The sequence below is a fragment of the Salmo salar genome, chromosome 06 (assembly GCF_965601325.2).
Source record: "Salmo salar chromosome 06, fSalSal1, whole genome shotgun sequence".
Classification (NCBI taxonomy): Eukaryota; Metazoa; Chordata; class Actinopteri; order Salmoniformes; family Salmonidae; genus Salmo; species Salmo salar.
The window spans coordinates 76,333,786-76,347,931 of NC_138296.1; the positions used below are offsets into that span (position 1 = coordinate 76,333,786).

The 14,146-nt window shown below is 43.5% G+C and overlaps 1 protein-coding gene and 1 non-coding gene across 2 annotated transcripts in view; both read left to right on the top strand.

Moving 5' to 3' along the window:
* The first annotated feature begins 205 nt into the window (after positions 1 to 205).
* LOC106607972 (pleckstrin homology domain-containing family G member 1) overlaps positions 206 to 14,146 on the top strand; it is a 130,563-nt gene continuing 116,622 nt past the window's right edge. The window contains exon 1 of the mRNA XM_014205508.3: positions 206 to 442. Within this exon, the coding sequence (XP_014060983.1) occupies positions 361 to 442 (82 nt within the window). The 5' untranslated portion in view covers positions 206 to 360. The remainder of the gene's footprint in view (positions 443 to 14,146) is intronic.
* On the top strand, positions 5,332 to 5,407 carry trnaa-ugc (transfer RNA alanine (anticodon UGC)). The gene has a single exon. It is a non-coding gene; the product is annotated as a tRNA-Ala (tRNA).

The window sequence follows — 14,146 nt, forward strand, 5'->3', positions numbered from 1 at the left end:
CAACAAGAATGCCAATTCAAGGATTGTATTTAGACTTTTTTTGTTTTTATTCAGCTTTGGGTGTAGGCTACATGAATGATTGAATAAGGCTGCATTTGAAACAGTGGACCTAGGTGCTATTTGGATCTTTAATTGAAGCGCGTTCCTTCAGCACACGTGACCCCTGAGCTTGACACCTGCAAATAATTAATGTACGCATGCGCGTATTCAACGGAATATTACATGTCAAAGTACATACCTTGATTATGAACTTCTATTCATGAAAATGGCCAATTCATTTGATGAAAAAACATTGTTGTTTCCTCAGAGCGTCGCTGCTGGCGGTTGTTTACAGAAGTTTTGCAGGTAAACGGAGGATCAATGAAGAACAGCTTTTCTCCCGTGAGAGTGAATAATTTTTCACGAACAGGATGTCGAAGGTTAGGACGGCCAAAGAAAGCAAGTAAGTGCTAAATACGTGTTTAATCTGAAATGCCATTCTGTACATGATTGGGGAAAGACATTACAAACTTTTTCACTGTTCTGGACCCAGTGGCGGTTCTAGACCATTTCAACTGGGGGGGCCAAGCTGGGGCCAGTTGTACTGTTAGAGGGGCCAGTTACATTAGACGTTATTGTTGTCATATCGTTTTCTTCACTGCATTGCCAGCATTAGCAGGCAAAAGACCATGTTCATAATCATTCAACAATTTATTTTCATTTTCTGTCTAATAATGATAGCAAAAATTAGTTATGTAAAACTTATTTCATACTCCACATTTAGGGGGGGCACAAGGGGGTCCAAAATTGTTGTCACAGGGGCACTGCCCCCCCCCAGAACCGCTAGTGTCTGGACCTATGAAGACATCCCTAGTTGCCTCATCAGGACCCAGTGACGTTTAGATGATTGACACTTCATCTCAAAATTCTTGCAGACTTCTGAATTATCGTCATAGCCAGTCCACTCTGCATGTGGTCGTGGATAAAAAGTTTCCATGCGCGTTCCAAGGGTGTGTTTGAAATTTACACAAAGACAAGTTAAAGTAATAATAGTAATAATGTGTTAATGTAATAATACTTAGCTCTGGATTCAGAAAGGTAGTTTCTGTACATGATATACATAGTTTATTGATTGTTGTTGTGGTGGAAATATTGTCAATTTTTGTGCCATTGACAAGATTTGCAGAGAAATTGCCTTTTCTGCTTTCTCTGAAGAGTGCTAGAGGTGATTTCATCAGCATAACAGATCAGAAAGAAATCCTACACGTAGGACCAGGCCTGAGTAACCATAACTTTCCTTCATCGCCTCTGGCTTGTAAAGTGATTGGATAGGTTTTGTCAACATAAATTACACCTATCAAGTCCTTGTATATCAATGGATATAAAGGGAAGGAATAGGAAACCTGCCTGTCACACCACTGGGATACAGCACCACCTGCCCAAGGAGCCCTGCAGCTCTTCAGGCCGGGGTGCAGGTGTTTACACTGGCACTTAAATCTCGTGAGAATGTAACCGGAGAGGAAGTGACCTCACCCCCCCAGTTTTCTACCCAGTAAAGCTACACCCTGACTGGTGATGGGACAGGCTGGATCCCCCAGTACTCCCAGTGACATCTCCCTAGTGATTTACTGGTGCTCTAATGACGTGCTCGGTTTTTACGAGGGGGGAGGGGTGTGCGCTTCCAGTGATTTGTGACAGTTTCACATGGTGGGGGGAGGATGGGAGGTAGGTGGACGGGAGCGTGTGTTCAAGAACTCTGCGTTCTCCAGGCCCCGCCCCTCTTTTATTCTCTAATGTACAACACCTGATCTAGAATAAGCCCTTCTATCACCACTCCCTGTTTTTTTACTTAGTGGTCACTGTCTGGTGGGAAAGTTGGGAAGACTATGCTGAGCTGTAGCCTGCAGGGCAGATTTAAGAGAGCACAGCCGTCCCTCACTGTGTTCTGTAGCTGTTACTAGGTTGGTTCTTTACAGGGATGGCTCCACTTCCACAGCATGTCTTTGGACCTGTTCCTGTCTGTGTTGTATAACATTTAATTTCTCACTCTCAGAATGACATCTTCAATAAATCCTCAACCTGCCCTCTGTGTACTGCACTACAGATAGAAAACCTGCTGGAAGCAGAGCTTGAAGTTGAGCTTTTGTGTGAGTGTTGTGTGTGTGAGATGACACACGGCACCCTGATGTCCACTGAAACCCTACACTTTTATCTCCGCTCTTCTCTTAAAGAGTTCCAGATTGTGCTTCAAGTTCAAACACTGTAGACGGAAGAGACCCAACTGTGACTCTGCCATCAGACATGAAAGGCATATCGCAAATATTTTCCAACACGGGGTAGTATCATTACTGAAGGTAGAGGGGGGGGGGGGGGTGATCCTTTGTAGGTGAATGAATGGGGAGATGGCCTTTGGGAGATTAAACGGTACTGAACTGTACTGTCATACAGTTGTTTATTCTTCCTGACTTTTTCCTGTATAATACTATGATCTGTTTCCCAGTGCGATCACCAAATCCTCAGGAGCTTTCGTCTTGGCTGTTTGACACTGTTTTGGGGAGCGTGGGGGGGTGGGGCTTAGACCCCCCCCCCCCCCCCCCTCTACAGGAGCAGTAGAGCGTCTTTTGTATGGTGGTTCACAACCTTTCACCTGCTACTGGCTAGCCTCCCTGCTGTGAGGTCACGTTTGGGAGCTGAGGCATGGAGTGGACAGGAGGGGGGGGAGGGGGAAGGTAGGAGAGAAGGGGAATGTAGGTGAGAGGGAAGTAGGGCTGGGCGATATGGCCAAAATAGCATATGGTATTTTTCAAATATTTGACGGTATTTTATGTTTTTGATTAATAAAAGTTCTAAATTTGCTTTGAGTAATGTGTGACCTTAGGGTGGCTATATATAAAATAAACGTCATCTCACTGTCAACTGCGTTTATTTTCAGCGAACTTAACGTGTAAATATTTGTATGAACATAAGATTCAACAACTGAGACATAAACTAAACAAGTTCCACAGAAATTGAATAATGTGTCCCTGAACAAAGGGGGGTTCAAAAGTAACAGTCAGTATCATCGTGTGGCCACCAGCTGCAATAAGTACTGCAGAGCATCTCCTCCTCATGGAGGAGATGCCCCAGATTTGCCAGTTCTTTCTGTGAGATGTTACCCCACTCTTCCACCAAGGCACCTGCAAGTTCCCAGACATTTCTGGGGGGAATGACCCTAGCCCTCACCCTCCGATCCAACAGGTCCCAGATGTGCTCAATGGGTTTGAGATCCGGGTTCTTCGCTGGCCATGGCAGAACACTGACATTCCTGTCTTGCAGGAAATCACACACAGAACGAGCAGTATGGCTGGTGGCATTGTCATGCTGGAGGGTCATGTCAGGATGAGCCTGCAGGAGGGGTACCACATGAGGGAGGAGGATGTCTTCCCTGTAACGCACAGCGTTGAGATTGCCTGCAATGACAAGTTCAGTCCAATGATGCTGTGACACACCGCCCCAGACCATGGCGGACCCTCCACCTCGATCCCGCTCCAGAGTACAGGTCTCGGTCTAACGCTCATTCCTTCGACGATAAACGCGAAACCAACCATCACCCCTGGTGAAACAAAACCGCGACTCGTCAGTGAAGAGCACTTTTTGCCAGTCCTGTCTGGTCCAGCGACTGTGGGTTTGTGCCCATAGGCGACGTTGTTGCCGGTGATGTCTGGTGAGGATCTGCCTTACAACAGGTCAACAAGCCCTCAGTCAAATCAAATCAAATTTATTTATATAGCCTTTCGTACATCAGCTGATATCTCAAAGTGCTGTACAGAAACCCAGCCTAAAACCCCAAACAGCAAGCAATGCATGTGACAGAAGCACGGTGGCTAGGAACAACTCCCTAGGAAAAACTCCCTAGAAAGGCCAAAAACCTAGGAAGAAAGGCTATGAGGGGTGGCCAGTCCTCTTCTGGCTGTGCAGGGTGGATATTATAACAGAACATGGTCAAGATGTTAAAATGTTCATAAATGATCAGCATGGTCAAATAATAATAATCATAGTAGTTGTCGAGGGTGCAACAAGCATGTCCGGTGCACAGGTCAGGGTTCCATAGCCGCAGGCAGAACAGTTGAAACTGGAGCAGCAGCACGGCCAGGTGGACTGGGGACAGCAAGGAGTCATCATGCCAGGTAGTCCTGAGGCATGGTCCTAGGGCTCAGGTCCTCCGAGAGAAAGACAGAAAGAGAGAGAGAATTAGAGAGAGCATATTTAAATTCACACAGGACACCGGATAAGACAAGAGAAATACTCCAGATGTAACAGACTGACCCTAGCCCCCCGACACGTAAACTACTGCAGCATAAATACTGGAGGCTGAGACAGGAGGGATCAGAAGACACTGTGGCCCCATCCGATGATACCCCCGGACAGGGCCAAACAGGCAGGATATAACCCCACCCACTTTGCCAAAGCACAGCCCCCACACCACTAGAGGGATGTCTCCAACCACCAACTTACCGTCCTAAGACAAGGCCGAGTATAGCCCACAACGATCTCCGCCATGGCACAACCCAAGGGGGGGCGCCAACCCAGACAGGAAGACCACGTCAGTGACTCAACCCACTCAAGTGACGCACCCCTCCCATGGCCGGCATGGAAGAACACCAGTAAGCCAGTGACTCAGCCCCTGTAAAAGGGTTAGAGGCAGAGAATCCCAGTGGAAAGAGGGGAACCGGCAAGGCAGAGACAGCAAGGGCGGTTCGTTGCTCCAGCCTTTCCGTTCACCTTCACACTCCTGGGCCAGACTATACTTAATCATAGGACCTACTGAAGAGATAAGTCTTCAGTAAAGACTTAAAGGTTGAGACTGAGTCTGCGTCTCTCACATTGGTAGGCAGACCATTCCATAAAAATGGAGCTCTATAGGAGAAAGCCCTACCTCCAGCCGTTTGCTTAGAAATTCTAGGGACAATTAGGAGGCCTGCGTCTTGTGACCGTAGCGTACGTGTAGGTATGTACGGCAGGACCAAATCGGAAAGATAGGTAGGAGCAAGCCCATGTAATGCTTTGTAGGTTAGCAGTAAAACCTTGAAATCAGCCCTTGCCTTAACAGGAAGCCAGTGTAGGGAGGCTAGCACTGGAGTAATATGATCAATTTTTTTGGTTCTAGTCAGGATTCTAGCAGCCGTATTTAGCACTAACTGAAGTTTGTTTAGTGCTTTATCCGGGTAGCCGGAAAGTAGAGCATTGCAGTAGTCCAGCCTAGAAGTAACAAAAGCATGGATTAATTTTTCTGCGTCATTTTTGGACAGAAAGTTTCTGATTTTTGCAATGTTACGTAGATGGAAAAAAGCTGTCCTTGAAACAGTCTTGATAGGTCCCGTGTGGCTCAGTTGGTAGAGCATGGTGTTTGCAACGCCAGGGTTGTGGGTTCGATTCCCACGGGGGACCAGTACCGAGAAAAAATGTTTGAAATGTATGCATTCACTACTGTAAGTCGCTCTGGATAAGAGCGTCTGCTAAATGACTAAAATGTTCTTCAAAAGAGAGATCAGGGTCCAGAGTAACGCCGAGGTCCTTCACAGTTTTATTTGAGACGACTGTACAACCATCCAGATTAATTGTCAGATTCAACAGAAGATCTCTTTGTTTCTTGGGACCTAGAACAAGCATCTCTGTTTTGTCCGAGTTTAAAAGTAGAAAGTTTGCAGCCATCCACTTCTTTATGTCTGAAACACAGGCTTCTAGCGAGGGCAATTTTGGGGCTTCACCATGTTTCATTGAAATGTACAGCTGTGTGTCGTCCGCATAGCAGTGAAATTTAACATTATGTTTTCGAATGACATCCTCAAGAGGTAAAATATATAGTGAAAACAATAGTGGTCCTAAAATGGAACCTTGAGGAACACCGAAATTTACAATTGATTTGTCAGAGGACAAACCATTCACAGAGACAAACTGATATCTTTCCGACAGATAAGATCTAAACCAGGCCAGAACTGTCCATGTAGACCAATTTGGGTTTCCAATCTCTCCAAAAGAATGTGGTGATCGATGGTATCAAAAGCGGCACTAAGATCTAGGAGCACGAGGACAGAGCCTCGGTCTGACGTCATTAAAAGGTCATTTACCACCTTCACAAGTGCAGTCTCAGTGCTATGATGGGGTCTAAAACCAGACTGAAGCATTTCGTATACATTGTTTGTCTTCAGGAAGGCAGTGAGTTGCTGTGCAACAGCTTTTTCTAAAATTTTTGAGAGGAATGGAAGATTCGATATAGGCCGATTAGTTTTTTATAATTTCTGGGTCAAGATTCGGCTTTTTCAAGAGAGGCTTTATTACTGCCACTTTTAGTGAGCTTGGTACACATCCGGTGGATAGAGTGCCGTTTATTATGTTCAACATAGGAGGGCCAAGCACAGGAAGCAGCTCTTTCAGTAGTTTAGTTGGAATAGGGTCCAGTATGCAGCTTGAGGGTTTGGAGGCCATGATTATTTTCATCATTGTGTCAAGAGATATAGTACTAAAACACTTTAGTATCTCCCTTGATCCTAGGTCCTGGCAGAGTTGTGTAAACTCAGGACAATGGAGCTTTGGAGGAATACCCAGATTTAAAGAGGAGTCCGTAATTTACTTTCTAATGATCATGATCTTTTCCTCAAAGAAGTTCATAAATGTATTACTGCTGAAGTGAAAGCCATCCTCCATTTGCGAAGGCTGCTTTTTAGTTAGCTTTGCGACAGTATCAAAAAGAAATTTCGGATTGTTCTTATTTTCCTCAATTAAGTTGGAAAAATAGGATGACCGAGCAGCAGTGAGGGCTCTTCGATACTGCACGGTACTGTCTTTCCAAGCTAGTCGGAAGACTTCCAGTTTAGTGTGGCGCCATTTCCGTTCCAATTTTCTGGAAGCTTGCTTCAGAGCTCGTGTATTTTCAGTATACCAGGGAGCTAGTTTCTTATGACAGATATTTTGAATTTTTAGGGGTGCAACTGCATCTAGGGTATTGCGCAAGGTTAAATTGAGTTCCTCGGTTAGGTGGTTAACTGATTTTTGTCCTCTGACGTCCTTGGGTAGGCAGAGGGAGTCTGGAAGGGCATCAAGGAATCTTTGGCTTGTCTGAGAATTTATAGCACGACTTTTAATGCTCCTTGGTTGGGGTCTGAGCAGATTATTTGTTGCGATTGCAAACGCAATAAAATGGTGGTCCGATAATCCATGATTATGAGGAAAAACATTAAGATCCACAACATTTATTCCATGGGACAAAACTAGGTCCAGAGTATGACTGTGGCAGTGAGTAGGTCCAGAGACATGTTGGACAAAACCCACTGAGTCGATGATGGCTCCGAAAGCCTTTTGGAGTGGGTCTGTGGACTTTTCCATGTGAATGTTAGTCACCAAAAATTAGAATATTATCTGCTATGACTACAAGATCCGATAGGAATTCAGGGAACTCAGTGAGGAACACTGCATATGGCCCAGGAGGCCTGTAAACAGTAGCTATAAAAAGTGAGTGAGTAGGCTGCATAGATTTCATGACTAGAAGCTCAAAAGACGAAAATGTCATTTTTTTTTTTTGTAAATTGAAATTTGCTATCGTAAATGTTAGCAACACCTCCGCCTTTGCCGGATGCACGGGGGGTATGGTCACTAGTGTAACCAGGGGGTGAGGCCTCATTTAACACAGTAAATTCATCAGGCTTAAGCCATGTTTCAGTCAGGCCAATCACATCAAGATTATGATCAATGATTAGTTCATTGACTATAACTGTCTTGGAAGTGAGGGATCTAACATTAAGTAACCCAATTTTGAGATGTGAGGTATCACAATCTCTTTCAATAATGGCAGGAATGGAGGAGGTCTTTATACTAGTGAGATTGCTAAAGCGAACACCGCCATTTTTAATTTTGCCCAACCTAGATCGAGGCACAGACACGGTCTCAATGGGGAAAGCTGAGCTGACTACGCTGACTGTGCTAGTGGCAGACTCCACTAAGCTGGCAGGCTGGCTAACAGCCTGCTGCCTGGCCTGCACCCTATTTCATTGTGGAGCTAGAGGAGTTAGAGCCCTGTCTATGTTCGTAGATAAGATGAGAGCACCCCTCCAGCTAGGATGGAGTCCGTCACTCCTCAACAGGCCAGGCTTGGTCCTGTTTGTGGGTGAGTCCCAGAAAGAGGGCCAATTATCTACAAATTCTATCTTTTGGGAGGGGCAGAAAACAGTTTTCAACCAGCGATTGAGTTGTGAGACTCTGCTGTAGAGCTCATCACTCCCCCTAACTGGGAGGGGGCCAGAGACAATTAATCGATGCCGACACATCTTTCTAGCTGATTTACACGCTGAAGCTATGTTGCGCTTGGTGACCTCTGACTGTTTCATCCTAACATCGTTGGTGCCGACGTGGATAACAATATCTCTATACTCTCTACACTCGCCAGTTTTAGCTTTAGCCAGCACCGTCTTTAGATTAGCCTTAACGTCGGTAGCCCTGCCCCCTGGTAAACAGTGTATGATCGCTGGATGATTAGTTTTAAGTCTAATACTGCGGGTAATGGAGTCGCCAATGACTAGGGTTTTCAATTTGTCAGAGCTAATGGTGGGAGCCGTCGGCGTCTCAGACCCCACAACGGGAGGAGCAGAGACCAGAGAAGTCTCGGCCTCCGACTCGCTTAATGGGGAGAACCGGTTGAAAGTTTCTGTCGGCTGAATAAGCGACACCGGTTGAGCATTCCTACAGCGTTTCCCTCCAGAAGCCATGAGAAAGTTGTCCGGCTGCGGGGACCGTGCGAGGGGGTTTATACTAACGTTACTATCTGTACTTACTGGTGGCACAGACGCTGTTTCATCCTTTCCTACACTGAAATTGCCCTTGCCTAACGATTGCGTCTGAAGATGGGCTTGCAGCACAGCTATCCTTGCCGTAAGGCGATCGTTCTCCTGTATATTATAAGTACAACAACTGCAATTAGAAGGCATCATGTTAATGTTACTTAGCCTTGGCTGTTTGAAGTCCTGACGAACCATGTCCAGATAAAACCTCCGGGGTGAAAAAGTTGAATGAAAAAAGTTGAGTGAGGGAAAAAGTAAAAATATACGGTAATGAAAAAGTAAAAACCGTCAGGTAGCAAAGTAAGATCGGCAAGAAAACGCACAGCAGCGTAAACAAGTCTGCAAGTTGTGACCGGAAACAGGAAACCGTTCAGAGTTGCAAACTTTACAACTGTTGGACTAATGATTACACCCTAGATGCAGGCAAGAGTGTCCAGCCTCTCTCAGCCAATTGCGAACAGGCTGAGCACTGATGGAGGGATTGTGCATTCCTGGTGTAACTCGGGCAGTTGTTGTTGCCATCCTGTACCTGGCCCGCAGGTGTCATGTTCGGATTTACCTATCCTGTGCAGGTGTTGTTACACGCGGTCTGCCACTGCGAGGACGATCAGCTGTCCGCCCTGTCTCCCTGTAGCGCTGTCTTAGGCGTCTCACAGTACGGACATTGCAATTTATTACCCTGGCCACATCTGCAGTCCTCATGCCTCCTTGCAGCATGCCTGAGGCACGTTCACGCAGATGAGCAGGGACCCTGGGCATCTTTCTGTTGGTGTTTTTCAGAGTCAGTAGAAAGGCCTCTTTAGTGTCCTAAGTTTTCATAACTGTGACCTTAATTGCCTACCGTCTGAAAGCTGTTAGTGTCTTAACGACCGTTCCGCGTGTTCATTAATTGTTTATGGTTCATTGAACAAGCATGGGAAACAGTGTTTAAACCCTTTACAATGAATATCTGTGAAGTTATTTGGATCTTTAGGAATCATCTTTGAAAGACAGGGTCCTGAAAAAGGGACGTTTCTTTTTTTGCTGAGTTTGAAATCATTTAGAATATAATGGGTCTTTCTCCATTCTGATTCTTTTATACTGTTCTATTCAACCTAAAATAATTCCCTGCATTTCCATCAATTTCTGCATTTCCTGCACTCATTTGACATCATTTCCACACTGCCACGATATGGGCAAAAATACTAGGCCTTATTTTTAACCAAATGTTGCAATTGAGATTTAGATCAAAACCCATAGGTGAACTTTTGGAATCATGGAAATATAATGTTTATTGTAATTCTATAGATAGAATATAAATAGTGGGCACTTTGAATACAGTGTTGTTTGACATGACAATGAATGAAAATGCCATGGACGAGTTATTATGACAGGGTAGGAACCAAGTGATATTCAGGGTTTCCTACAATCTTTGGCTACATTAAATCTTTATTCATGTAACCAACATATTCATGCTTCTCCTATTCCTCTTTGATTTAGAAGATACTGCTGCACGAACAACATGCTGATTTAGGCCTCCACCAGCACTGGTATTAGGCTGTATTAGCTAGGTACGTTTCCTCTGACTCAGTACTTTTATTAGCTCTTTAGCTAGCCAGCTAACTAGCGATTAGCATTAGTGGCTAACACGATTTAGCTTAACTTGCTAAGAAAATACAAACTAGCTGTTTGCAGATGTAAGAAACACAAACTAATATTGTAATTATAGAACGCTTGTGGATTTATATTAAGATCAAAGTGGAAACAACATCGTTGTCATCAACATTGTTGCATGTGCTGCATTGACCATGCAGACTGAATGAAAGTGTCTCGTGGTCAAGCAACAACAACATGCACTCCGTGAGTGACAGGTGGGACTAGGTCTGTGTGGAAAGCGGCATGGAGAGAGAGAGGAGAGAGGGATGACTCAAGTAGCAGAGTAAACTATACAAATGGACGTTACACACGGCATATCACATTTAACAAACCAAACATTAAAATACCGTTATAGAAGGTAAAGCAAAAACCCAAACCGTTCCCGGTGTGTGTGTGTGTGAGTGTATATAGTAACATACGGTGGACCTCCCAGCCCTAGAGGGAAGGTAGGTTTGGAGAGTGGGGGAAGGTGGGGTGAAAAAAGGGCATGCCAGCAGAGAGGAAGCATTTGTTGTTTCTTGAGCCTGAGAAATTTGTGAAGCGCTGCTGTTACATGTTATCCAGTGCATTCGGGAAGTATTCAGACCCCTTGACTTTTTTCGTATTTTGTTACATTTTCAGCCTTATTCTAAAAATGATTAAATCGTTTTTTCCCTCAATCTACACACAATACCCCATAATGACAAAGCCAAAACGGGTTTAGTCGCTTTTTCAATTACAAGCTTGGCACACCTGTATTTGGGGAGTTTCTCCCATTCTCTGCAGATCCTCTCAAGTTCTGTCAGGTTGGATGTGGAGATTTTCAATCGGGTTCAATTCCAGGCTCTGGCTGGGCCACTCAAGGACTTTCAGAGACTTGTCCTGAAGCCACTCCTGCGTTGTCTTGGCTGTGTGCTTAGGGTCATTGTCCTGTTGGAAGGTGAACATTCGGGAAGAGTTCCTGCCTCGCAAAAACATCCCCACAGCATTATGCTTCCACCCCCAATGCTTCACCGTAGGGATGGTGCCAAAGTGTTCAATCTTGGTTTCCTCAGACAAGAGAATCTTGTTTCTCATGATCTGAGAGTCCTTTAGGTGCCTTTTGGCAAACTCCAAGCGGGCTGTCACGTGCCTTTTTTACTGAGGAGTGGCTTCTGTCTGGCCACTCTACGATAAAGGCCTGATTGGTGGATTGCTGCAGAGATTGTTGTCCTTCTGGAAGGTTCTCCCATCTCCACAGAGGAACTCTGGAGCTCTGTCAGAGTGACCATCGGGTTCTTGGTCACCTCCCTAACCAAGGTCCTTCTCCCCCGATTGCTCGATTTGGCCGGGCGGCCAGGTCTAGGAAGAGTCTTTCTCCTAACTTCTTCCATTTAAGAATGATGGAGGCCACTGTGTTCTTGGGGACCTTCAATGCTGCAGACATGTTTTGGTACCCTTCCCCAGATCTGTGCCACGACACAATCCTGTCTCGGAGCTCTACAGAGAATTCCTTTGACCTCATGTCTTGGTTTTTGCTCTGACATGCACTGTCAACTGTGGGACCTTTTATATAGACTTGAGGTTGACAACGCCGATATCGATTTTATTTTATTTTTTATTTTTTTTATTTTTTTTGGAAGACCAAAACAAGTCAATACCGATTTAATCAACCGTTTTTTATATATTTGTAATAATGACAATTACAACAATACTGAATGAACACTTTTATTTTAACTTAATATAATACATCAATAAAATCAATTTAGTCTCAAATAAATAATGAAACATGTTCAATTTGGTTTAAATAATGCAAAAACAAAGTGTTGGAGAAGAAAGTAAAAGTGAAATATTTGCCATGTAACAAAAGCTAACGTTCAGAACATGAGAACATATGAAAGCTGGTGGTTCCTTTTAACATGAGTCTTCAATATTCCCAGGTATGAAGTTTTAGGTTGTAGTTTTAGGTTGTAGTTATTATAGGAATATTTGTCTCTATACCATTATTATTTCATATACCTTTGACTATTGGATGTTCTTATAGGCACTATAGTGTTGCCAGCCTAATCTCGGGAGTTGATGGGCTTGAAGTCATAAACAGCGCAATGCTTGAAGCACAGCGAAGAGCTGCTGGCAAATGCAGGAAAGTGCTGTTTGAATGAATGCTTGCAAGCCTGCTGCTGCCTACCACCGCTCAGTCAGACTGCTCTATCAAATACCAAATCATAGACTTAATTATAATATACTAACACACAGAAATACGAGTCTTAGGTCATTAATATGGTCAAATCCGGAAACTATAATTTTGAAAACAAAACGTTTATTCTTTCAGTGAAATACGGAACCATTCTGTATTTTATCTAACCGGTGGCATCGCTAAGTCTAAATATGGCTGTTACATTGCACAACCTTCAATGTTATTTCATAATTATGTACAATTCTGGCAAATTAATTACGGTCTTTGTTAGGAAGAAATGGTTTTCACACAGTTCGCAACGAGCTAAGCAGCCCAAACTGTTGCATATACCCTGACTCTGTTGCACAGAACGCAAGAGAAGTGACACAATTTCATTAGTTAAAAGAAATTCATGTTAGCAGGCAATATTAACTAAATATGCAGGTTGACAAATATATACTTGTGCATTGATTTTAAGAAAGGCAATGATGTTTATGGTTAGATACACATTGGTGCAACGACAGTGTTTTTTTCGCGAATGCGCTTGTTAAATCATCACCTGTTTGGTGAAGTTGAAGTAGGCTGTGATTCGATGAGAAATTAACAGGCACCGCATTGATTATATGCAACACAGGACAAGCTAGATAAGCTAGTAATATCAACCATGTGTAGTTGACTAGTGATTATGTTAAGATTGATTGTTTTTTATAAGATAAGTTTAATGTTAGCTAGCAACTTACCTTGGCTCCTTGCTGCACTCACGTAACAGGTAGTCAGCCTGCCACGTGGTCTCCTCGTGGAGTGCAATGTAATCGGTCATGATCGGTGTCCAAAAACTGAAATCGTCCCTAATTAATCGGCCATTCCGATGAATCGGTCAACCTCTATAGACAGGTGTGTGCCTTTCCAAATATTTCCAATCAATTGAGTTTACCACAGGTGGACTCCAAGTTGTAGACACATCTCAAGGATGATCGATGGAAACAGGATGCACCTGAGATCAATTTCGAGTCTCATAGCAAAGGGTCTGAATACTTAGGTATTTCTGTTTTACATTTTTAATACATTCGCAAAAATTGAATGCTGGATGATTTTATATAATTCTCAGTAACAGGGATGTAAATACATTTTGTGCTCAAAATTTGAATAAGCTTTTTGTGCGTATGGAAAGTTTCGGGGATCTTTTTATTTTAGCTCATGAAACATGGAACCAACACTTTACAAATCGCGTTTTATATTTTTGTTCACTAGTTTTCACAATGTACTTTTTGTTGTAAAGAATGTTTTCGCTTCATCTAGTTTTTATTTTGTGGTCTAAGGCCATATCTACCTTCTAAAAATAGAAAATGAGAGAGCTGTCACCAAATGTTTATATTTCTAACAGTAGCTATTGTAATTCATATGAAGGCTATATCTAGTTTATATTTTGCCTTCCTTGTTGACAAAAATAAATAAAACCGAGTCGGGCAGAATACTTGAAAAATTGCATCTGTAAGTAAACCTACTAATAAGAGTTAGCCACTGTGCAGAATATTTAATATCCTACATGACAGTTATTTTGAACTTTTTAAATAATTCATTATTTCAA